The 25,333-nt window shown below is 50.0% G+C and overlaps 2 protein-coding genes and 1 pseudogene across 2 annotated transcripts in view; 2 read left to right on the top strand and 1 right to left on the bottom strand.

Moving 5' to 3' along the window:
- Positions 1-8,821, top strand: part of ALPK3 (alpha kinase 3) — a 46,695-nt gene extending 37,874 nt beyond the window's left edge. Inside the window, exons 7-14 of the mRNA XM_036278040.1 lie at positions 346-493; positions 716-843; positions 972-1,007; positions 3,816-4,096; positions 4,550-4,638; positions 5,619-5,839; positions 6,903-6,951; positions 7,547-8,821. Of these exons, the coding sequence (XP_036133933.1) occupies positions 346-493; positions 716-843; positions 972-1,007; positions 3,816-4,096; positions 4,550-4,638; positions 5,619-5,839; positions 6,903-6,951; positions 7,547-7,892 (1,298 nt within the window). The 3' untranslated portion in view covers positions 7,893-8,821. The remainder of the gene's footprint in view (positions 1-345; positions 494-715; positions 844-971; positions 1,008-3,815; positions 4,097-4,549; positions 4,639-5,618; positions 5,840-6,902; positions 6,952-7,546) is intronic.
- A 7,750-nt stretch (positions 8,822-16,571) lies between these two features.
- Positions 16,572-17,699, bottom strand: LOC118641019 (annotated as a pseudogene).
- A 6,212-nt stretch (positions 17,700-23,911) lies between these two features.
- SLC28A1 (solute carrier family 28 member 1) overlaps positions 23,912-25,333 on the top strand; it is a 33,752-nt gene continuing 32,330 nt past the window's right edge. Inside the window, exons 1-2 of the mRNA XM_036277963.1 lie at positions 23,912-23,963; positions 24,810-24,917. Of these exons, the coding sequence (XP_036133856.1) occupies positions 24,825-24,917 (93 nt within the window). The 5' untranslated portion in view covers positions 23,912-23,963; positions 24,810-24,824. The remainder of the gene's footprint in view (positions 23,964-24,809; positions 24,918-25,333) is intronic.

Genomic DNA, 25,333 nt, shown 5'->3' with positions numbered 1-25,333 from the left:
AGGGTTCAAATGTAGGTTCCCAGAGTTAGGGGCCTGGACTGCAGACGGAGGTTCCTCTCTTGACTGCTGTCTCTGCCCTCCGCTGGCAGGCTCTCCCGGCCGGGAAGGGGTATGGTAGTGGGCTCTCTCCAGCGAGCATGGATGCTTTGGTGGTCGGGCAGACCCTTCAGAGACACAAGCAGAGCACAGCGGGGGGCCGGGAAGGAGGGAGTTTGTGTGGAGCCTCGAATCCTGTTTTCTCTCAGCCTGTTCTACCAGGGACACCCAGGGAAGCAGGGGCAGGGCCAGAGAGGGCACAGATGAAGCGGAGGGGCTCAGTCCTCTTACCTGGGCCCCTGTTCCCAGCCCCACAGGTGATTCGAAAGATTCGGGTGGAGCAGTTTCCCGACGCCTCGGGCAGCCTGAAGCTCTGGTGCCAGTTTTTCAACATTCTTAGTGACTCAGTCTTGACATGGGCCAAGGATCAGCGCCCCGTGGGCGAGGTGGGCAGGAGGTAAGCCGTCTGGAGGCCACTCCCCCTGACCTGGCTCCCTGATGACAGATCATAATGTTGGGCCTTGTCCTTGCATTTTGGGTCTGTCACTCAATCTTCACAGTGACCCTTCGAGGGAGATTCTGGCATTGTCATAGTAGAGAGGCGGATTGAGACTCAGAGGTCGGGCCCTGGCTGTGCCGTGGGAACGGCCCTCACAGGAAGGGTCTCCGCTCTCTGCAGTGCAGGGGACGAGGGGCCGGCGGCACTGGCCATCGTGCAGGCGTCCCCCGTGGACTGTGGCACGTACCGATGCACCATCCACAATGAGCACGGCTCGGCCTCCACCGACTTCTGCCTCAGCCCCGAGGGTGAGTGTCCCCCGGGTCTCGGCCTGGCCTCACTCCTGAGGGAGGACAGCTGTCATCTGCAGAGAGGGCGCTCTCCCTGGTCAGACCAGCCCGAGGACAGCTGCTTTCTCTTCTTTTTCTCCACACAGTGTTGTCCGGATTCATCTCCAGAGAAGAAGGTGAAGGTACGGAGCGCCTCGGGGGAGGAGTGGGTGACCCTCATCCCTGCCCTGCCATCTGCAGGGGGACCTCCTCCAAGGACTTGGAATCCATTCTGAATGCCATGTTAACCTTCACAGACAGCTCCCTTTGCCTCCTCGTTCAGGAGATGCTTGAGGAGGGAGGGGATGGCTGTTTCAGAAGACGGGGGGAGGAGGTGCTGAGGGGTCCCATTCCACAGGAGTTCATTCAGCTCTGTGCCCTTTGCCTGCAGAGCACCCCAGGAAGGGCAGGGCGGGCCTGCAGGACACACCTCCCCCTCCAGCTCCCTTCCCAGGTTTCTCACAGTGGCCTGTGCATTACATTCACACAGGGAGCCTGTTGGAAATGCAGTTTGTGATGATGATTATTATTTGTTGTTGTTGTTAATCCTCACCTGAGGATATTTTTCTATTGATTTATTTTATTTTATTTTTTTAGACTGACTCTATGGGAGGTAGTGGTGGGAGAGAGAGAGAAACATTGATGTGAGAGAGACACATTGGTTGGTTGCCTCCCACACGACCCCGACCAGGGCTGGGGATCAAACCCATAACCCAGGTACATTCCGTTAGCTGGAATCAAACCCAAGACGCTTTGGTGCATGGGCCGACTGGAAATGCAGTTTTTTAGGCCCTGATGCAGATCTTCTTAATCACCGTGTCTGGGGAAGGACCCGGGAAAACTGCATTTCCCGTAGGCTCCCTGGTGACTGTGATCTACCCCAACATTTCATAAGCATTTTAAAGGTCCAGGCATTAAGAGAAAGAGTCTGTGTTGCTTCTGCAAGAGATGGACTAAGGATTAGCAGGGTGAAGGTAGCTGGTGATGGAAAGATTCCTAGCGCGTCATTGGCCAACTAACGCACGAATTCCTTCTCTCATTTACTCTTTCAATCACTCATTGATCCAATCAGTGCCCTTTGTTGATTATCAAATCAAATTTAGTTACACCTAAAAACTCAGTACAGGCATACCTTCCTTTATGGTGCTTCAAACATGTTGTGTTTTTCACAAATTGAAGTCAAGACCCTCCACCAGCAAAAAGATTATGACCCCCTTTATTGCGGTACTAGCTTTATTGCAGTACCTGCTTTATTGAGGTGCTCTGGACCCAGATTCACAGTATCTCTGAGGTATGCCTGTAATAATTCTTTAAAATTATCAAATATCCAATCTAATTTTCCTGGTTGTCTCACAAATTTTGGTTTATTTGAATTAGAAACTACTCATTGCTTTGGGCCGACATATAAGTCTCTCTGATATATAAATTCTTTTGTTTTTCCTCCTTGCTACTTATTTGTTGAAGTCACATGCTTTGTAGAATTTCTTACATTCTAGATTTTCTGGTTATACAATTATTTAACACCCTACCTCCACAGCTTGGTCAGATTCACATGTACTTTTTTTTTATTTTTTTTATTCCTCACCCGAGGATATTTTTCTATTTATTATCAGATGAGTGGGAGGAAGGGAGAGAGAGAGAGAGAGAGAGACAGAGAGAAACATCTATATGATAGAGCCACATCGACTGGCTGTCTCTCGCATGAACCGACCAGGGCCGGGGATAAAATGCAACCGAGGTACATGCCCTTGACTGGAATCGAACCTGCGACTCATTGGTCCCCCGGGCCAACACTCTAACCACTGAGCCAAACCGGCCAGGGCCACATGTGCTTATTTTGGCAAGGCCACCTCACACATGTGCAGTATGTTTTCTTTTGCATCATATCTAGACTCACATAACATCTGATTCTTTCACTTTTAGTAACATTAAGATTGATCACTGGGTCTATTCAGGTGTCTTCTGCCTGATCCATCCCTTTTAACAGTTAAAAATCTATATCTGACACACCCATGTTATTATCTAAGGGTTTTAATAGTCACTGATAATCGTCTAAATCCATTATTTCATTAGAGTTTGCAGCATGGAGCATTTTAATTATGCCATCTCTTTTTCATTCGTTAGTTGAATGTCTTCTGTAAAGGAGAAATGGTTATTTGGTTACCCTGCGTTGATGTCCTAGCAGCTTCCAAAGTCACCAAGGAGTTTTGTTTTTTGTTTTTGTTTTTTTGCAGGGGTGGGATGGCAGGGAACGTTAAATTATAATTGTGAACATAGGGATTTTTGACACATTTGATATGTTTAATACATTGCCAAAATTATTCATTTTCGTTGATAGGGTTTGGGCAATGGTAGCCCCTTCAGAAGCATGTCTCCTGTGTCCTTTCGACAAACCTGCAAGAGTCTTTAATAGCTTCTTTCCTTTCTGCTCTGACAAGATGTTTCGGGTCCATCCAGTAGACTTCCCTCCCCAGACCTGGAATCAACCCTTTCTTCAAGGAGCTGTCGTTCCCTTTTAGTGGGAAATGGTATTTAGTGGTCATAATCTGAGCACTAGATTGGTCCTGCAAACTTTTTGTTTGAGTCAAACATGTTGGTTGAGATGGAGTCATTTATTCATTTGATCAAAGCACCTAATTCGGAAACCAAGTAATTCTGGTATTCTGTGTTGGTTGCCACTTCCACAGAAAACCCCTGCCTCCCACAGACACTGACCACGTTCTTACTAAGTGGCAGGCGCTCTCGAGCACTGTTACACGACAGGCGGGTGTCAGATACAGTTTCTGCCCTCAGGAGCTCACAGTTGGGTCGGGGACCCAAAGTGTCCCCCACAGAGCGCAGTGCACAGAGGTGGAGAGTGGGAGACCGTTCTCGCTGTTTCCTACCCTACAGACCCCACATCAGTGAGGCAGGAGCTTCTACTTTTCCACATTTTTCCTGTTTCCCTTCAGTTGGAGAAGAGATTGAGATGACGCCCATGGTGTTTGCGAAGGGTCTGGCTGACTCTGGCTGCTGGGGGGACAAGCTCTTTGGGCGCTTGGTGAGCGAGGAGCTACGAGGGGGTGGACGTGGGTCCGGCCTCCAGAAGGCCTCCCAGGCCAAGGTCATCTACGGGCTGGAGCCCATCTTTGAGTCGGGCCGCACGTGTGTCATCAAGGTGTCCAGCCTCCTGGTGTTTGGGCCCAGCAGTGAGACTTCCCTTGTGGGCAGAAACTACGACGTCACCATCCAGGTACTGCGCCCCATGCCCACGCCCGTCCTTGCACTGTCTCAGCTCCTTCCCTTTCCAGCCCTGCTCCGGCGGGAAGCCCAGTGCAGCGGCAGAAGCCATCTGAGCCTCAGCTTTGTGAGGGTCCTTGGGGTGAGCCTGAGGCAGAGCCCAGGTTACATCTCTGAGGCCTTAGTTGTCAAACTACATTTTTGCAGCAGAAACCTTTCCTGCTGCCCTCAAACGTCTCTTGCACCGAAGCCTTACTTGTGAGATGACAGGGCAGTGACTGTGGGTGGGGTGGTCTGTGCTGCACCATTCAGGCCCCTGTGCTGTCCACAGTGTGGCCCCTGGGGCACGGGCACCTGTCACCAGGGCTCCCTCCAGTCCTCTAGCAGATGGCCTCCCACTTGGAGCTGGGCGTGAGTGGACCGGGAACTTCCTTGCTGATCAGGTTGGGTTCTCTGTGATCCACAGGGGTGCAAGATCCAGAACATGAGTCGGGAGTACTGCAAAATCTTTGCAGCTGAAGCCCGGGCAGCGCCTGGCTTTGGGGAGGTGCCTGAGTAAGTGCACGGGGAGGGGGTGATTTCTCGGGCATCCTGAGTTCTGGCCATGTGCAGGTGGACCCACAGCCAACCCCATGCTCAGCTCGACGGTCCCATAAAGTCTAGAAATAAAGACCCCAGGATCCACCGCCCGCTTTAAGAAAGCCCCTGCCCTGGTCTTCAGTCTCCTCTCAATCACTCCAGTTCCCCACCCCTTCGTCCGGTTTCTGCTAATTGCAGAGTTTGGGCACAGTAGATTCTGGGCCTCTCTGAGGGTGGCGGGCTGAGCTTAGCCGCTAGGAACACTGCTCAGGACTCTTCTGTGGTCGTCAGCAGAGTCAGTGTGGGTTTGTAGGGGTCAGCTCTACAAAATGGTGATTGTTTCCACTTGGACCCCTGAATGCCTATTCTTGAATATTGGGATCTGGCCGACATTGAGCCACAGTCCGGTTGCATCTTCTCCTTTCTGTTTGACACCTGCTTGTCTGAGTCCCCTTTCAAGCACAGAGTCCTCCTGGGGCCGCAGCATGGATCATGTCTAATCCCGCTGACTCGGAGAATGGACAAGACTCTGAAGCCAATGGCTCCATTTCCTTTCCTGCCTTGTCCTTCAGCCTCAGAGCTGAGGATTCTTTCTTGGAAGGGCCCTCCTTTTAATTTTTTTTTAAATCTTCACCTGAGGATATTTTTTCGTTTTTCTTCAGATAGAGTAGGAGGGTGAGAGAGAGAGAAACATCAATGTGAGAGAGACACATCACCTGGTTGCCTCCCGCATGACCCCTACCAGGGCCGGGGACCGAACCACCACTGACATATGTGCCTGTGACCGGAATCAAACCCGCCACTCTTTGGTCCACGGGCCAAGGCTCTAACCACTGAGCCAAACCGGCCGGGGCGGAAGGGCCCTCCTTTTAGATCCAAGAGTCTAGAATGGAGATGGAGCGGGGAGCTCTCTGCCACCCTCCTTCCTGCTCACTGCAGGGTGAAACTGTGTTTAGGATCATCCCACTGTATCTGATCTACCGGCCTGCAAACAATATCCCATATGCGACGCTGGAGGAGGACCTGGGCAAGGCCCTGGAGCCTTACTGTTCCCGGGAGTCGAGCTGGGCCGCAGCACCAGCACCGGGCAGCTCCGAGGCCATACAGAAATGCCAGACCTTCCAGCACTGGCTGTATCTGTGGACGAACGGCAGCTTCCTGGTCACAGATCTGGCAGGTACGAGGGTACGAGGGTGCATGTAGGCATGTGTGCGAGAGCAGGCCCAGGGGCAGAGGAGGGTGCTTGTGTGCTAGCCTACCACCCATTTTCGTGGAAGGTGGTCAACGCGGAAAGAAGCGTCGCAAAGTTAATATTTACTGCACAACGGCCGTGTTTCGGACGCTAAGTTAGAGTCCTCCGTGTTCTGTGATCGTCTCAGTACTCCTGCGAGATGGTCAGTGTCCCCCCACTTCTATGGTGGAGATAGTAAGTGACTTGCCAAGTTCAAACAGCTTGAGTGTGGCAGAGCTGAAATGTAAATCCAGGTCTATCTGACTCTCAAGCGCACATTTACGCCACTCAGTGGTACGCAGCCGTGTTAGGGAGCAGAATACCAACGACGGTTTGAAAACTGGGGAAGAGGGCCGCCAGTCCAGCATGTGAGTGCTAAGGTGTTGGGGTGGGCCAGCCAGAGTGGAGAAATTTCTCCATCACCATCTTGCGTGGCTGTATTCTTCCAAGGCTGTCTCAACCCAGGAGACCGTCTTGGCTGCTGCCTTTGTGAATACGCAGAAGCTAGACTCGCCCAGTGTTAGTTTCTGCTGGTCCAGCCCTAACGTCCCTCACTTGTACACATCCCTCTTGCCCAAACAGGGTCATCTATTAAGAGGAAGGAGAAAGTTTTAGCTCCGAGGTAGAGGCCAGCCCAGTCGGTAACCTAGTCTGATCCAGTAGAGGCAGGGTTGCATGGCTGGAGGAGTTTGGGATCTAGGAGTAAGGAAAATGGAACTTTTTACTTTGACTCAAAGTGACCAGCTCTCAATTACTGAATGAATCAGTGTGACTTGGCTTGAGTCACTGAACTCTGAGACTAGCTTCTCACCTGTAAAAATGAGAACATGATTACTACCAATAATACAGAAAGACCCACACTGCCTGTGAGGTAGGCCAGTGGTGATGACCCAGTGAGGATCCTGAAAACAGACCCTGAGACCTGGCAAGTTTCTGTCTTGAAGGCACAGGGGCCCTAGAACTAGCCTAGGCTGCCATCAGCCCAACTCCCAACTTTCTGTCTTTCCAGGGGTTGACTGGAAGATGACTGATGTGCAGATTGCCACCAAGCTGCGAGGGTGAGTACTTCTCAAGGACAAAACGCCTTCTGAGAGTCTTCTTAGGGTCTAACGTGTCTAAGTTCTTCTGGTTCTTCACCCCGAGGGGCTAGGCCTACAGCGAAATGGGTGCCATGTAGTAACATCCCAGGGCTACGAATCCCCACATGCTGTGCCCCTGCCCCGGATCTGGACCAGCAGCTGTTGATGCCCACACATAGGGTCACCTGCAGTCCTGGGCTCTGACTGCACCTGCTCCTCTTCGTTCTCACTTGAGAAAGCTCATCGCAACACAGATGAGTCAGGGCCGTGAGCAGAGGGATGCCCTGCGGTCTGCGCTCATTTATATTGAAAGACAGATCGTCCTCACATCAATTAGTGCCCCACGTGATGAATTCCGTGCGCCAGGGAATAGAGAGACCTCAGTTTAGAAGTGAAGTTTTAGATCCTGTCACCTGAGGTAGCACCAGGGCACCAGGTAGACTCCAAAGCACACCCAGCTAGGGTAGTATGTACCTTGGCCACAGTACTCTGGCCATAACCATCCCAAAGCCGGTCCCCCGAGGACCCTCAGTCTGGGTGGGACTCCCATTCAGCTCTTACTGTTTGGCTGCAGATACCAAGGCCTCAAGGAGAGCTGTTTCCCTGCCCTGCTGGACCAGTTTGCGTCCTCCCACCAGTGCAACACCTTCTGTGAGATGCTGGGGCTGAAACCCCTCAAGGGCCCCGAGGCTGCCCACTCCCAAGCCAAGGCCAAAGGCTCCAAGAGTCCATCTGCCGGCAGGAAGGGCCCCCAACTGAGTCCTCAGCCCCAGAAGAAAGGCCTCCCCAGTCCCCAGGGCACCCGGAAGAGCACCCCAAGTTCCAAGGCTACTCCTCCGGCCTCAGGGGCAGTCGCTACCCAGTTATTGGGACAGCCTCCCATCCAAGAGGGGGGCTCCAAGGCGCAGGGCATGCGATAGCCCCTACAGGAGGCTGGGGGCCTCCACCCAGCAGCAGACCAACAAGGAAGCAGCTCGAACCGATGGAGACTTTCCCAGTACAGACTGACCAGAGAAGGTGTGCCGAGCGGGCGCCACTTGGGGGCCTCTCTGCGCAGCCTCTTCTCAGTCAGCTTCTCATCACATGACTTTGGTGCATGGCACACAGCCCGTGGCCTCTCCTGGTGCACGTCACCAGGGCTCCTAGACCCCACATCCAAGTGCCTGGGGGCAGAGGCCCTCCTTGAAGTTTACACTGGCCTCTGCTGGAGGCTCCCTGAGTCCTCTGCATGAGTTCTGCACCTGACCCCTTGCCCCAGCGAGCCCCTGCCATGAACGGTGTCTCTGGGGCATGCAGGCCAGCACTTACCCTCTGCCCTTCGCTTGCCCTAATCTCCCTGATCTCAGGGCTCCGGGCTTCCTCCGCGGTGTGACTCTCAGGGTGTCTTCTCCCTCAGACTACTTCGCCTCATTCACCTCAGCGTACCCTGCAACTAACCTGTCCCGGAGCCCCATGTGGGTCCTTTCAGTCCATGTGCGGTGGTCTTTGGTGACACGTGTTCTTGCTGTTTCTTCCCCCTTCACTCAGGAACTCACTTGCCTGCTCCCCATGCTTTCGTGCACCCCACCCCTGGCTTTGAGCCCCGCTGCAGCCTGCTGCCTGCCCTTCGCTGACTCTGCTTGTCCCCTTGCCTGATGGCTTTTCTAGCCTGACCCACCACCCTACCTCCAGGACCCAGATGACGAGTAGACCCTCTGGCCTCTAGTCCACCCCAGTCCACTCCTCCCTACTTTCCCCAGGCCCTCTGCCTGTGAGGTGAGAACTGGTATGAGGGCTGTGCCAGCAGCTGTGGCCAGAGGGAAAGTATGGACTTCGAGGGACCCTGTGCTCCATACTGAAGGGGGGGGGGGCATGTGAATTTCACATCCCCTCCCGGCCAGATGGAGGGCTGGGACTCTTTTCCATGGGGAAATGGCTTGGGAGTTCTAGGAAGGATGTAAACCATCTACCCTCTGGGATAAAGGGATATCTCTGTGCCTGGGACTTAGGACCCTTGCTCCCAGTCATTAGCTCTTTATCCTGAAGCTTTATCCTGGGACCTAATACATGGGGTCCCAAGGAACTGCTGTGCTCAGCTCAGCACTCTGTGTCTTTCCTGAAGGCCCTGGATGGGGTGTGTCTGGAGCTAGCCTGCTCCCCTTGGAATGTAATAAAGGTGGCGACTGTGTTTCCTGTTCATCCTCCTCTGGTGTGGTTGTAGGTGTATGGGCTCAGGGCCCCCTCTCCCGAGGTAGGTTCTCCAAGGGCAACCTACAGTCAGTCCCTGGGCCCACTGGAAGAATGAGTCCATGTTTTGGCTCCCGGGTTGACCTTTAGTCTCAGGCCTCTGTGGCCACAGCTAGACAGTCCGTGCTTCTTGTACAAGTGGGCTGATGGCTTGTGTCCCTTAGCAGGGTGTCTGTGGACTTGGGGCCAGATCGGAATTGCTCCTTCATTTGGGAGAGGAACCTGAAGAAGGAACCCAGGAGGGTAAAGTAGAGCTGGGGGCTCAGGGGAAATGCCAGCGTCTCTGGTTTCTTCCACTATAGCCAAACCAGCCCAGGGGACAGCCAGCGTCTGCCTCTTAGCCACCCACTGACCACTTCCTGCTGCCTGAGCAGCAGAGAAGCTTCTCATTCCCAGCCCATTTCCTCCTCACCCATGGCCTGGGCTTTTCCTTCCCTGACCTTTACCCCTCCCACGTTGACATTTCTGACTTCTCTATCTCCTCTCGACTTTCCTCACTTTGTCCTCTTGCCCTAGTGTGCCCCAACCCCCCAGCCTGTCTATCCAGATTGCCCTGGTGATCTAGAGAGAGAATATTTTCTATTCGTTTACTCATTCATCCATTCATCCAGCAGACGTATAAAGAGCACCTACCCACTTTATGCCAGACTCTGAACTCACAGCTGCTGAGGATCAACGATGTGTGATGTAGTCTCAGAAGAGACCCTTTCCACTAGGTTCCTTGGGTTTCTGAGCAACAGGAATGGACTAGGACCAACTTAAGAAAGAAGGCTTCGTGGGAAGCGCATTGGGATAAGCTCAGAGAGGAATAGCTGGACAGTTAACCTTGAGAAGGGGGTAAGCCTGAGTAGCTCTAGAGCTTGCTTCCCAGGAGCTACTGCTATTGTCAGGTGAACACCGACTGTCCATTGGTCCCAGTGGGCCTCCCTCCATTCAAGGTTCCAATTCCTGGCCTGGGGCTCAGGATATCATGGAGTGGGAGAAGGGCAGTTTTCCAAAGGATGGGGATTACCAGAAGAACGATGGAGAGTGGGAAGGTAGAGAAGGCTTGGTGGACGACCACAAAAGATACCCCAATATACACCCCTGCACACACTGTTCTTGCTACCTACGTATTAGCGACTCTTCCACATACAACCAAAAGCAAATTTCTCTCTGCTTAGGGGGACGACTCAGGGTCACATCCAATGACTAAGTCCAAGAGTAATGACCAGGGCTACCATTCTCCAAAATCCAGTGTCACCAGTGATGTCCGCCCTCTTTTATCACAATCCTATTTTGAAATCTTGCAACCTGCGGATTAACTGGTAAAATGAACCATTTTCAACCAAAATGATATAAGCTAGCAAGAAAGTAACACTATGGGTAAAAGCTACCGTCCACTTTCATAGCAGGTCATGAGAACTATTATTTATGACTAGGTATTTTTGCCTGTCAGAGTGACCCAGATCTTCATTTCTGAAGTCCATCTCCTTAGTGATCCTGCCTAGGTTGCAGAATGTGGCAGTACCAGGAACACTCTAGGAATCTCCATGTCTGACTGTGCTCCTTTTCTGTAGTAGCAAGCTACCTTTCCCTTGATAGAGTTAATCATCCTACTCCCATAACCTCTTGTTATGTGTTGCTCAAAGGTATAAGGAGCCTGAAATGGCCAGGTACCTAGCTTCCAATTCGCTTGAATCACAACTATGACTTTTTGAGGAGGTGTTTCCATGGGGACTGAAACCTCTACACCAGCCTAGTCCCAAACCTCAGGCATGAGAAAAGCATTGAGATGTAGTGATAACAGACCCTCTCCTCTCGACGTCCTAGCCTGTGGAAGAAATAGCATCATGGGTTGGTTGCCAGTTCAGAGCTTTTGCTACTTCCTGTGGACCTGTCCCAACCTTGCAAGGTATTGTTTCTCAGCTGGGGCCATAGCGGAGTTCTCAACAAACCATTTCATGATACTGTCAGGCTAACTGCTTTGGGACTGACGAGATGAGTGACTGCCATAGGTGTCAACCCATTACTTCACCTGTGCTGTAAAGTGCGTCCTCTGGTGACGTTTACAGAATTTCATAATTCCATGGATATTGGTGGTGGGAGAGGCGTGATGGGGAAGGAAAGCAAATCCAAATCCAGAAGGGCCCATAATGGTCACAACGAATTCCTGCCCTCTTAAAGCCATGGGTGTAGATTGAGGGGAGCTCAGCTATAGGGCAGGAGGAGGCATTCTGGGAGACTGAGTGAGCAACCCACACACATGACTGTCCTGGGCCTTCAGAGACCTACTCTGGATGCCCAGCTGAGGATGGAGTGCTTCCGGCCATGCCTCACTGGTTGGGTAGATCAGACCCCAGTCCACAAGGGACAGCCTAGCCACCTAGATGCTGTAGCCAAGCATTTAGGGTCTCCCCAGAGCCCAGTGGCAAGCCAGAGGGCCGTGTCTCAAAAGGATAATTTTTGACCAGAGCATCACTTGCTTCCAAACCCTACTGTATTTTTCTAGCCAGTACTCGCCACAAGCTTCATTTAGCACTCTGCTCAGCCAACGGCTCTAAACGGCTCCCCAGTGTGCCTCAGACAGACGGATACCTCAAACACCATTGAATCCGCCAGGTCACGTGGCCTGGTGAAAGAACCATTTCTACTAAAGGCTTTGCCAGTTGGGAGCCTTCATTTGCTGTAGTCCCAACCCAAAGCTGGTGGCCTTTCTAGGTCAATCAGTAAGTGGGTTGGAGCAAGATTCCCCAAAGTGACATTTTCCACTCGAATTGGGCCTTAGTGGTAAGGAAGTCAAAATGCAATGATTTGTTCTCCATTATGGAGGAAATATTCTGACCTCAAGAGACTCCTTGACCCCCAGGAACTCATTAGGCGGGTAGGCCTTTGCACTTCGATTTATCTCCCACCTCTGACTCAAGAATACCTTACCAAGGCATCTAGGGAAACTGTTGATGCTGTCAGTGTGATGGACCTCAATGGTGATGAGGTTAAGGTCCCTGTGAACCAGGTTGTGGCGCAGAGCTAGGCAACTAAGATCTCTACGTTTAAGCCAGGACAGCAACAGAGTCCTGCTACCCTGCCAGATGAAGATGAATGCTTCTGATGTTCTTTGTTCATCAAAATAGACGGAAAAATGAATTCACTAGATCAAAGGATTTATACCAAATGCCAGAAGCTGGATGAATTTGCTTTAGTAAGAAGACCATCTCTGGAACAGCACCTACAATTGGAGTCATCACTTTTGAACGTTTACAGCAGTCCAAAGACCTCCTGGTGTCTTGTCCTGGCCAGGCTGAACTGTGGTAGGGATCACTATGACTTCACTCTCAAGTCTTTGGTAGAAACACTACTGTCTACAGTTTCCCCAGGAATGTGGGATCACTTTTGATTTACCGTTGCACTAAAGAGGGGGAATTCTAATGGCTTGTACTTGTCCTGTCCCACTAGACTTGCCCACAAGTCAGAGAACCATTGTGGAATTTATGCCCACTTCAAAATATATCAGTTTCAACGGTGTACTTAATCCTTGGTTGGCTTTGAGATTCCACTGGGTCTACTCTAGCATAAAATTTGGTTTATGAATCATCCTCATCGATTGGCAGATCACATGCTTTTCTATTGTTCCCAGAAATTGGATTTAGCCTGGAGCCAGTGTCCTACAGAGGACACCCCTCTCCCCAGGTTTAGGTGTTTACCCTTTCCTCCTGTAATTCCCAGACAAAGGCCCAAACAGATCCCTTTGGGGAAGGCTGCAAGGAAGGTTTACAAGGAGCATCTAAGTGTTAAAATAAGGTTTCTTTTCAAAGACACTTGATTTCCTCTTCATCGGCGGTCTGGAAATCAAGTGGCAGGTTTTGACTCTATCTTGATATCCTGAGAAAGAAACTGTTTACCCACCCAGAAGTCTTTAGTTATGGCAGTAACTAGGCAGTATCTTCAGGGATGTCTGGTATTTTTCATTCCCGGGACCCAGTGATGGGTTAGCCACAGCTAGAGGTATGGTTTTCATGCCCGTGTGCGTTATGATGACTCCCTACTTTGTTCCTTCTCTGTGCCTCTGCTGCTGAGATCAGGGGCTCATTTTCATAGCAGCTGTCCCAAGCAGCATTCCAAGCCCGGGGCACAGAGCCAGCAGAGCCTTGCCAAGTCATCTCTCATGGCAAGGAGGGAGACGGCCTGGGCGCTGCCGGAGGACAGTGAGTGGGTGATGGACTGATGCATGCCAAGGACCCAATAAAGCATTCTTGTCTCCTGAAATCTGTGAGTTCCTGCCTTTCTTGGATTTTTGGTCTTTTAATATAATTTAAAATGGTCAACATTTGGTTCAGATTTATATTCTTTAACACCCCCCCCCCCAAAAAAAAAGGTAAGAAATGTACCTGACTGTTTGAGCTTCTGCTTTGAATATAGAATCTCTGGTGGGTGGACATACCAACAAATGGAACCTGCACCAAAGTTATGTCTTCGTCAAATGTCCTTAAAAGAATTTCCAGCCCTGGCCAGTTTGGCTCAGCGGTTCGAGCGTCGGCCTGCGGTCCAGAGAGACCCGGGTTCGGTTCCCGCTAAGGGCATGTACCTGGGTTGCAGTTTGTCCCCGGCCCTGGTTGGGCAGCCCCTCCATGTGTCCCTTTCACGTGGATGTTTCTCTCTCTCTCTTCCTCTCTCTCCCTCCCACTCTATCTGAACAAAAGATGGAAAAATGTCCTCTCCTCGGGTGAGGATTAAAAAAAAAAAAAAATTTCTATAAGTTTTTTCTGTATTTTCTGACAATGTATCTAGTTCATATAGTTTCTTCTGGGTGTAACTTCTTTTCCTGCTCTGACTCTGTCTCTGATCCCTTGGGCTATGTAGAGTGTGAATTCCGGCTACTAGCAGATCAGCAGTGTAGTGAGGGGCCAGGGCTAGGTCTCTGTTTTGTGACTTAGTGCTGTAGGTACCCCTGAGCTGATCAAACTCAGGGAGGCTGTCTCATCGGCTAAACTTACAAGAAAATGTGTACACCCCAAACCCACCACCTTGCTTATTTTTAATGATAAATGGAACCATCCAGGAAGCTGAACACTAGTGTTTACCTGACAAGTAAATTTCTCCCATCTTCTGAAAGGGAAATCTAAGGGAAGCCAAATGATAAGAAACTTGTTTGGTGAGCTTAGAACAAGTCAGACAAACCTCAGTTCAAATTCAGCTTTACTAGCCCATGTGAACTTGAACTTGTTGCTTAACCTCCCTGAACTGAGATGCCCCATTAAAAAAAAAAAAAAATTCTTTCACAATACTTACAGATCTCCTATCATATGTGCTAATTATATGTCCTGGGTACATAATAGTGAGCAAAACAGACATACCCTTCTCGTCCTAGAGCGTATAGTCTAGAGGAGGAGACAAACATTGAACACACCAATAAGTATACAATGGCAAACACAGTGTTGAGAGCTACAAAGCAGGAGAATGGGAGAGAATACCAACAGGGGGTGGGACTTAAATTAGACGCGCGTGGGGGTGGGGGTGTCTTAGGAGCTAACCTCAGGGTGTGGTACTTCAGCTGAGATCTGAAAGATGTTGGTCAGAGGAAGGGGCAGAGTGGACCAGGTAGAAGAAACCGTCTGTGCCAGGGTCTGAGTCAGGTTATAGCGCAGGACAGAATGAAGGCTTGTGTGGACAGTGTATGGTAAACGAGAGGACTGTGGTATTGCAGGAGGAGGTTCAGTCAGAGAGGGACAGGGCAAGGCCACAGAAGGACATTGGCATGGAGCCCTAAGAACAGCAAGTGCATCTGTTAGGATCAGCTGCAACTGGAAATAATAGAGAAATCCTCAAATGACAGTGGTCTTAAGCAAAAGAAAGTTATTTCTCCCTCAGAAAGAAGTCCGCAGGCAGTAGGAGAACTGGACGTGGTCCATCTAGGGTGGGCCTGGCGGCCCTAGGATGTCGCTGGAACCAAGGCTTCTCCGCTCTGTCCTGTCAACCCGAGCAAGAGTAATGGTTGACCCCAACTGCAACATCATGAGTAGAAGAACTAAAATAATGATACAGCTGTCAAACATCAGACAGCTAATTTTTTTGTTATCTATAGTAGAATCAATAGATAATGTCTAAAGTTGAAAATAAAAAATAGTATCTATATTTATGTTTATGTATCATCTGTCTGTCCATCTGTTCATTCATCTATTCATCCATTCATCCATCCATCCATTCACCTATTCATCTGTCTATCATCTATCTATCTATCTATCTTTCTATCTATCTATCATCTATCTATCTATCTATCTATCTATCTATCTATCTATCATCTATCTATCTATCTATCTATCACTCATCTGTTTATTTATAGAGGTTACACCAGAAGTGAAAAACAAGAACAGCTTCTTTGTAGTTGTCTAGGTGGGGGTTGGGGGGATGGGACTGGTCTCTCTGGTCCCCCTGAGACTGCCCAGTGGTGAGTTCCTTTAAATTTTCATTGCCAGTCACTCATTTGGATTTTACTTGAAACAGAAAGGCCTACAGAGAGACCCAAGTCCTTCGGCGTAAGGAACTGTCTATCGGAGATTGGATTGTATCCCATTCAACTAGGCAAATTCGAGCTCCGTTGTGTAATTGCAAAGGCAAATACACGCTGGATGGAACTCAGCCAGACAGGAGGATCTGTCATGAAGAGGCTGAGGTGGTAAGACTGGAGCTAGTTCTGGGTAGGGGACGCCTACTGATACCCAAAGGTCCTGGAACCCAGGAGGCACTGTCCTCTGGTCTCAGAACTTAGGTGGTTCAGAGATGGCTCTTTCCTCTTATTTCCAAAGGGCTTCAAGGGGCAGCAGCCACCAGACACTCAGCCACAGGGGACACCCCACACACGAGAGTGACCCTGGCACTTGCAGCACACACCTGGATGGTACAGTTACAACAGGACATAATTATATGGATTCCCGGGCTGAGGTAATGGTCTAGTGAACTCCTCTGGCCACTGGTTTTTAATGATTTGAGTAGTGCATCCAGGCCCAGTATGAGACATGTCCTTGTGGATTTAAACCAAGTGACCTACCTTCCTTCCTTCCTTCCTTCCTTCCTTCCTTCCTTCCTTCCTTCCTAACTCCCTCCCTCCCTCCCTTCTCTCTCTCTCTCTCTCTTTCTCTTTCTTTCTTTCTTTCTTTCTTTCTTTCTTTCTTTCTTTCTTTCTTTCTTTCTTTCTTTCTTTCTTTGAAAGCTCAATGATCAGAGGCCATATTGCATTTGCGGATTTAACCCTGGCTACATACAGAAGGGAAAGCATTTCAATTAGAAATATTTCACCTGTTACCAAATTCTCGCTGTTAGTATGGTAACATTTAGCAATTTACATTTTGATATTCAAAAACAAACAGGAATAGTGCTACTCTTTTATTCTTTGGTTCCTAGGGACAAATCATGCAGTAATAATGCCTCTGGTTTCCATTTCCTCCTGGATGACATTTATTAGCAGAGAGAAACCTGATGCTTTCGCTGAAATCTGGCCGTCCAAGAAGTACACCAACTGCTCCAGAGCATCCTTCATGCTCTCCAAACAGTGCTTTCAATTGGCCTTTTGACCAGTATAAGCCATTGCCTACGCCAAAAGTTTCATCGAGAGAGTGTTGACTCATGAAGTTTCCAACAATGACAGCTCTGTTTATTTTCTCATTCACAGCACAAATGCATGCCATAGAACCAATGTCACTGGTGGTAGTAACTAAAGTAGCTCTCGCTAGATCTTTACTAACAGATTCTCGCTTCTCCTTATAAATCATATTGCCAAAACGAGATGCCACAGCCCAACCTGGCAGATCAAATCTTCCACAATCTCCTCCGTATATCACGGACCAGCTTGTCAGCTTGGGTGCTGTCACCTTTGGATGTCATTTCAAGAGCCTCTTTAAAACTTTCGCAGCCAGTAAATAAACTGCATAAGCCCAGGAAGGTATCTCCTCCAAGGCTTGTCCCAGTTACTCATTTATAGTTGTCTTTGGAATATACTGCTGAAATACCGACTCCCAGGCCAATGTTCACTAAGGCATCTTTTGGCGTCGCTCAGGTTCTGAGGCAGTAGCAAAACAATAGTCCTCTGCTATTGTTTGTATATTATCTGCTGTGTTATGTGTATAGCACTTCTGACAGATTCTATATAGAGCAAGCCCTTGACAAGACTGTCAAGTTCATCTATTGTGTGCAGGTGTGAGTACCAACCATGTGTAATGTTGAGAAGTTTCTCTCTCTTCCCATTTGGATAGAAGTTAGGCAGGTCCTCATTTGGAAATCAGATAAAGTGCAGGTTCCCTCTCTGGCCAGGAAGTGTAAAATCCTTCAGTTCCAGATGTACATTCCGAATACCAGTGGGTCTGTGTGCTACATTAGAAGTCAAATATATCTGGATTTTTAAGCTCTCAACTTCTTGACTTTCTCTGCTGTGATAGCAATAGGTTCAAAATATGAGAGCATTACTAGAGTTCCCCCGCGCCCATCCCATACCATGGGAAAGAGTGTTGCTTGGCATCCTTGATCTTCATGGCAATGGTCTGAGGGGTGGGGGGCAGTCTGGGGTTTGGTGCCCAGAGGGTGGTGGTGGCAACTTCAGAGGTGGTTGGGCCCTTTGAGGAGGAGGGAGGGCCTAGGGCTCTGGGTGGGGGGGGCCCTCCACCCCCACAGCTGCTCCAAACGAAAGGCCTTAGTACCCCAGCCACCTCTGCATCCCCGACTGACATTTCTGATCAAATTAAACACCCTTTTTTCACACTAAACCTCTTTGGTTCCACCAACCCCCCATGAGAATTCTCATTGGAACAAGGCTGTGGACAAACCCAGGGTTCTCTCTCGGACTCCCCTGAGATAGGAGGGTATCTATGGGGAAGAGACTCTGCTTTGGCCTGGCCCCTGGGATAACCCCCAGCAGCCTGGGAGTGAGGGATGCCAACAGAACTAATCAGTTTTCACCTGTAGTGGATGCCGCTGGTACCCTGCATAGTCCCTTTACCATGGGCACCCATTTCCCAGGTGCTGTGTTAGCTCACGGCTGCACCTGGTCTGAAGAATCGTCCTGAGTTGAATGGAAGCCACCTTACCTGGGATACAACACCCCCCCCCTGATCCCTTCCCTAGCCCTTGGCCCATGACTGACTGGCCAGGCATCAGGGTGGGATTCACCAGTGGAAGAGTTTGTGTTCCAGACTTTCCTGTGGTATCAGACGGAAGCTAGGCTCTTGCTCAGACTCTACTCTCACTTCTTACCCCCACTCTATTCTGCTTCCCTTACTCCCCTCGCCACCCTTTGGAAATAACAGGAAAGAGCCATCTCTGGGCCACAGCAGTTCTGAGGTCACGGGTCACACGGCCTGATGGGTTCTCAAGTAAATCACCTCACCAAGAATCCTCATCTCTGGCTAAGGGCTCTACCTAAGATGCATCAGGCACCCTGCTGTGTAGACTGGCTCTGGGGAGAAATTCACTGGGCGTCTTCTTTTCTTTTTTTTTTTTTATCCTCACCTGAGGATATTTTTCCATTTTTTGTACAGATAGAGTGGGAGGGAGAGAGAGGAAGGGAGAGAGAAAGAGAAACATCGACGTGAAGGGACACATCGAGTGGCTGCCACCCGCACGACCAACCAGGGCCGGGGACAAACTGCAACCGAAGTACATGCCCTTAGCAGGAATCGAACCCGGGTCTCTCAGGACCGCAGGCCGACGCTCTAACCGCTGAGCCAAACCGGCCAGGGCTGGGCGTCTTCTTTTCTATCAGGGCAAAATGTATGTTCTCGGACACGGTGAAGTTGGAATCATGATTCAGGTTATGTGGCTGGTTGCCCAGTAAATCAGCCCCTGCAGAATTTGTTCTGGGTCTCACTTGGAGAGTCGCTCAGAGACATAGTATCCATGATGTCACGGAGTCTATGGCCAGAGAACACAGTTCACAGCCATCGGGTCCAACTGTGGGCCCAGAATCCGTCCTGCCTGCCGAGCAACAGGTGGAGTGGACACCTCACGCGTCAGCTCAGGTCTCAGTATGTGGCACAGTATGAACATGTGGCACAGTGGCCGGCGGTTCTGCCTCAGCCTGTTCACCTTCTCAGTAGCTACCCCATCTAGGATGCGGACTCCCCCTGCACACCTCCTTGAAGGACAGGTGGGGGAAAGGGTGACTAGTACCCCACTGGGTTACCATGAGGGTGTATTGAGATACTGCAGGAAAAGCTCTAAGCACGGGCTGGCACATACTGAGCCCTCAAGCATGACGCTCTCAGCCGGTGCCATAGTTGCCACCATCTCTAGAACTATGGGGTCCCCCTCAGGGCCCACTCATACACTGCTCTTCTCCACGCTGGGAGACCCTGGCGCCTCTCCCTTCGTCAAGACCAGGTGGCTAGCAAACATCTCTACTTCCACCCCTCGAAATGATCTTTCCAGCTCTCATCCTGCGTGAGAACAACACCGCCTCCTGACCCCCACGCTGGCCAGTGTTTAGCTCCCGTGTTGGGGCGGGTTCTCCGTAAACCACCACTGTCCTGGAGTTGAAGGGAAATGGAAACAACTCTTGGAATAGCGAGACTTGCTTCTACAGGCACAGTGAAACGGAAAGGAGCGTTCTAGGATGAGTCACGGTGTACGACTGGCAGGTCCACCCAGGAAGGACACCTGGCGCTCGTCAGAGGGCAGGGATGAGGCCATGCCTTTCAGTTTTGGGCCCGATGTTATCAGTGGAATTCCACATGTGTGGAGAGAGGCAAGATATGCCTGGAAAGTTTCAATGTCTAGATGTGACACTCAGAGGTGTCCATTTTTGTTCTTCCTAACAATTGTATTTACTTGGTGATGTCCCACTTGTCCATATGGACACTGGTGATCTGTGGCAGCTTCATTTTACCAGCTCTTCCCAGGGAGACCTGAAGTCCTCTTCATGGAAACTTCTGTAAAAATATCGAGCTGTGCTCTACAGCTCAGTGGGTGCCACACCAGACAACTTCTCTGACAGGGAGAGAAGACGGAACAATCAAGGAATTATTTTTGCCTGTATAAATAACCAGCTTATCAGCTGTGACTCAATGTCAGGCTCTGAGCCAACAGGGCAATGGAAAACCAAATTAATAGCCCTACAGCCCTTACCAACGGCAGAAGGAAAATGGTACACCTCAGATGGAGGATATGGCTTTTGGTCTAAAAGCCCTAAAATGATATCTTTGAACCCAATGAAATGACATGAATTAAGAACTATTTTGGTTTGTAGAACGTCTTAAGTTGGATCCAACGGACAAGGAAACATCTCAATCTCTCATTATATAAAAGGCTAATATGAGATGGAGAGGCAAGAAGGATAGAAAGTAAAATGACAGAGGGAATTTCTTCACAAAGTAGTAACCAGTGAAACCTTTGGAAACAGTGCTTTCCTACCTGCTTGGGAACTCCCCCTGCCTGGTGGCCTTGGGCGCTCTTGGATGTGGACCAGATGTCCTTATGTTACCTGCTCTTTCTTGTTGGCTGAGAGAGATGAACCTCAGACCCATTCTTTCATTTTGTGTTGGATAATGGTCATTCATGCCCTTCTGTTCTCAATGAGTAGAGTCAAGGGGTGGACTGAATATCAAGGGACTCTTGGATAGTCATGCCAGGCAGGCCATGGCAGGGGTGTTCGGCCTCTTGGGTACTGGAGAGAATGACAAGCTCATGTTCTTGTAACTGGACCAAGGAATAGATTCCATTCTTGTCTGGTGCTTGGACACATGAACCAATGCAGCGAAAGAGACCTCATCTGTGAAGAAGAACCGAGAAAGGAGTGCGGGCAAGATTGTGAGAAGAAAATAGATTTGTGAACACCCCTTCTGATGATGGCTGCATCGTACAGTCCTACATGTTTCCCTCCCCACTTATAAAAATACCCTCTTTCTTATATCAAAGCCTGACAGGGAGAAGGGTGTCTTTCCCACTCTTTGGCCAAGAATTCCTCTGAAACGGGAGGTGACCCCAAAAAACTAGAACCAGAAACAGGGCAGTGGTTGCCTCTGAAGAATGGAACAGGCATGAGAGAGGTCGAGCTGCCTCTTTATTATAAATCCTTCTAGGTGCTGTTCTGTTTCGATTATATATAAATGTGGGCCTCGCCTCTCAATGTCCTGGACCCATTACCTCGCCTGGCTTAGTCCCAGGCTCACTCTCCCGTCCAGGGGGTGGGACAGGCCTCAGAGCTCAACTTCTCAGGAAACAGACCACAGTGGGGTCAAGTGATATGCTGAGCTCGCACGGCTGGATAGGGCAGAGCTAAAACCTCGGAGGTCCTCTAGCTCTTAATCTTCCCCTAGGGGCCTCAACTTAGCCTATCCAGCCTCCTGACTGGCCCGCCTGTGGCTCTCAGCCACTTGAAAAGAGCATTTGGTTTCTGGGGGCCAGAATCACTGCTGGCCACCGCTCCATGAGCCGGGGGAGCAGGGGAGAAACACAGGCTCTCCTGGTTTGGAGGAAGACAGCAGTGTGTCAAGACAGCGCTGAGGTGGGACTTGTGACAGCGATGACACCTGCCAACCTGATGGTGCCAGGCTCTCTGCCAAACACCTCACCAGAATTAGCTCACTTAATCTTCATGAATATTTATTTAAGAGGTAGGTAGTATTTCCCAACCCCCCTGGTTTACGGATGAGGAAACAGGCTCACTTTGAGAGTCAGGAATGAATCCAGACCTCGAAGCTACAAGCTCAGGGTTTTATCTCACGACACAGCCTATTAAATCCCTGTTTGGGTGATCAGGGCACCAAAGACGTCAAGATCGTAAGCTGCAGTACAGGGAATGCTTTAAACCAAGGTTGGCTGCTTCTGGATTTGTTGTCCTTTCTGGCTTCTGTCTGGGCACCAAGAGAGGCGAGGGAAGGGGTAAAAATAAGGGTGAAGGGGGAGAGGTTAGAAAGGGATCGAGGCAGAGAAGCAGATACAGGTCCCTCTGCCCTCGACTCGGGCTGAGGAGGCCCCTTTTGAGGGCTGCTCCACACCCAGCCTCGTGGAGGCTGCCGCAGAGGCAGGCGTCCTGCTCAGGACAAACCAAGAGGGCGCCATGGGCACCGCGTTTGCAATTGTTGACCTGAAACAAACAGGCAGGCAGAAATTTCTCCAGCAAAATTAGTTTATTTGGGAACAACGAAGAATTGCAATTCAGGACATGCAGCCTAATAGCAAACCATATGCAAGTTCAACGAAGGAGAGGAAGTTGTTTTACAGGAGAAGAGGAATTCAGGAGAGCTCAGATAAACCAAGAGTCCTTCCTGTTGGGCTATAGGACGGACAGGGTGGATGTAGGCAACTGAGAGCTCTCCCTTCTGGCCTTCCAACTTCATTTAAAAATTTTTTTGCCTTTGTTGATTTTAAAGAGACAGGAAGGGAGAGGGAGAGAGAGATAGAAGCAGTGATGAGAGAGAACATCAACTGGCTGCCTCCTGCACGCCCCCCACTGGGGATCGGGCCCACAACCTGGGCATGTGTCCTGGCTGGGAATCGATCAGACGACTTCTTAGTGCATGGGTTGATGCTCAACCACTGAGCCACACCAGCTGGACCCAACTTCATTTTAAATGAGGTTTCTGTTTATTAATTTTTACAGAATCAAGGTAGCATATTGGCACCTGTATAGTGACTGGCACAAGGTGTGGCTTTCTGCCCCCAAAAAAGCAAATTGCAAAAAAGCTGGCATAGCCCGAGCCCCTTTTGTAGAATGAATAACATTAAATAGTATTCACTTAAGAAAAAAAGCCTGGACATACAAAAAAAGTCGCAAACTCTGTGGTGGTCATCTGTAGAAGGTTCAGATTAGAGGAATTTTAAACTTCTGGTGTTTTGTATATTTCTATAACATTTACTTGTTTAACAATGCTCCTGCAATATTTTGTTAATCAGAATGACAGACCGAAAAAATTGTTTTTAAGAAGTGGGAGTTACCCCCATCCTCCACCCATCATTCTCCAATTTTACAAAACAACCAGTATGTGCAGGTAACTCCACCCTATGTTGCCAGGAAGCGTTTATGCATAAAAGATTTTTTTCCTGAATGTGTATGTTTAATTATTAAAGAGATGTTGTTAATCCTGTCAGATAAGTTTAACGTTTTGTTTGAGAACTGATACACTGAAGGGTTTGTCCCTTGACTTTGCACATCATGGTTCCATAGGCGTCAAAGGGAAAAATGGAATAAAAGGGCAAATCGTATGGCTTTGTTTTGTTTGCAGGACTGTATCTGATGCTTAGACCTGAAACACTTTTACTATTTGTGACAGCTAACCTGCTTCCCTTATTGTCAAGCTCGGGAAAATAGATTGCTGTTATAATTACTGATTCAGTGAGAAAGAGACTTGGTAAGAGGTGAAATGAAAAGTAAAATCCATGGTCTGAGAAACTGAGTAGCACTGGTGGCGGGGGTGGGGGGAAGGAGGCCACAGGAGGGACTGTGGGAAGGGTGAGGATAATCAGGGTGGGCTTCCTGGAAGAGGTGGGCGTGTTTGGGAGCAGTAAAGAGGAGGGCATCTCAGGAGGAAGGCAGATTAAGTAAGAGGGCAGGAGCTCAGTGGGCCAGGCCTAGTGTGGGGCCCATGTGCCCTGTTCCCTTTTTCCCCTGAGAGTTGGGGTCCCCATCTGTGCTATGACAAAGCTGGGTGAAAGGCCCCATCTACTGCAATTCTGAACTCTGCCCAGGAATTTCCAATGAAATGAGAACACAGGCCAAAGTGCAAGCAGATTGGACTCAGCTTGTCTTCACAGAAATACACGTTTCCGCCTGTCCCCGAGAGTGGCTTGTTCACCACAAATATGTGAGTAGGAAGCGGAGCCTGGCTCCCTCTGTGCAGCTGTGTGTCTGCGTGTGTGTGTGCATGAGCAGCTGGGCTTTCCCAGGCCCCACCTGTATCTACACTTCCATTCTGTCCCTGCTCTTGTGTGCACGCCTCTGGGTATGTGAGCTTACCCAGGCTGGTGTTTGGATAGTGTAGGTTGCTGCTCAACGGGAAGAAAAAGAGAGGGAACAGGGGTGGGGAGAGATGGGGTCTAGGACTCTTATTTACAGGTGAGTTTAAGCCTATGAACTGAGCTTCAGTTAAAAAAAAGGGGGGGGGATGGTGTTGGCTCTTGTAATTGGAAAGTCCAGGGGTAGGGCTGATTTCAGGTACAGTAGGATACAGGGACTGGAATGAAGTCCTCAGGACACTGTGTCTCCACCTGTCAGAGGTGGGACAGGACCATGAAATGAAGATATCTCTTAATGGCAATGGTTTTAATGTATTGTGGGGAGTGTCGAAAGCTATGGCCTCTTTTCAGAAAGCTGCCTATATCAGGTACACGTACATGCTGCACAGAATTCCTTCCTTTCCTTTCCTGGGAAGTGGGCAGAATGTCCCTGTTTCTGCCTGGCCTCTCGGATTTATGAGAACTCACCTCTCGCAGGTTCAGAAGCGAGTGCAGGAAGGGATGCCTTCCTCTGTTCCTGGGGAGTCATGGCCACGGCCCCCAGACACGATGAGGGTGTAGCTCTGGGATGGTACGGGCAGTGCCAGGTGTCTGGTGCCCCCTACCAGCCCTCTCCCTTCCCAGCCTCCTCTCTTCTCCAGGCCCCTCCCTGGGCTCTGCTTGGCTCAGCTCTGGGCCCTGACTTTGCCTTCCAGCTGAAGGCCTGGCGCATGGAGGAAGACGCAAGACCCAGAGAGTCCATTTGTCTCGCATCCGTAGCCAGTGGTCTGGACAACATGGGGGCTGAGCTCTCGGAAAGCCTGGTGTGTCCCCTTCCCCGTGCCTGTTTTGGGCCCCTAGTGGGAAGGGCCTCTGTTCTCCATCTTCCTTCACTCCCCCCTCACCTCTTCACTTAAATAGTTAGGACCTACCCCCAGCCCCCGACTCCCAATGTGCTGGGTGGGGATGGGGGTATCTAGGGAAGTCTCAGCCTTTGAGGAGCTGGCAAGCTTGTCCTTGGCTCCAGAATGGCCAGGCTGGGGCCTGACCCCTAGAACTCTGAAGCCTAAAGTGACACCTTCCTTCCCAACAGCCCCTGACAAAATCCCCTCCCCTTCACCACACTATGCAACCTAGGGTGCGCCTTTCACATTGGAATTTGCAAGAATAACCCTCCTATATATCAGAATACAACTCCACAGACTGTGGGGTTATTGGTGTCCTGGGGCTATTTGACCAG

The sequence above is a fragment of the Molossus molossus genome, unplaced genomic scaffold (genome assembly GCF_014108415.1).
Source record: "Molossus molossus isolate mMolMol1 unplaced genomic scaffold, mMolMol1.p scaffold_m16_p_24, whole genome shotgun sequence".
Taxonomy (NCBI): domain Eukaryota; kingdom Metazoa; phylum Chordata; class Mammalia; order Chiroptera; family Molossidae; genus Molossus; species Molossus molossus.
This window is presented reverse-complemented; position numbering and strand designations above follow the sequence as displayed.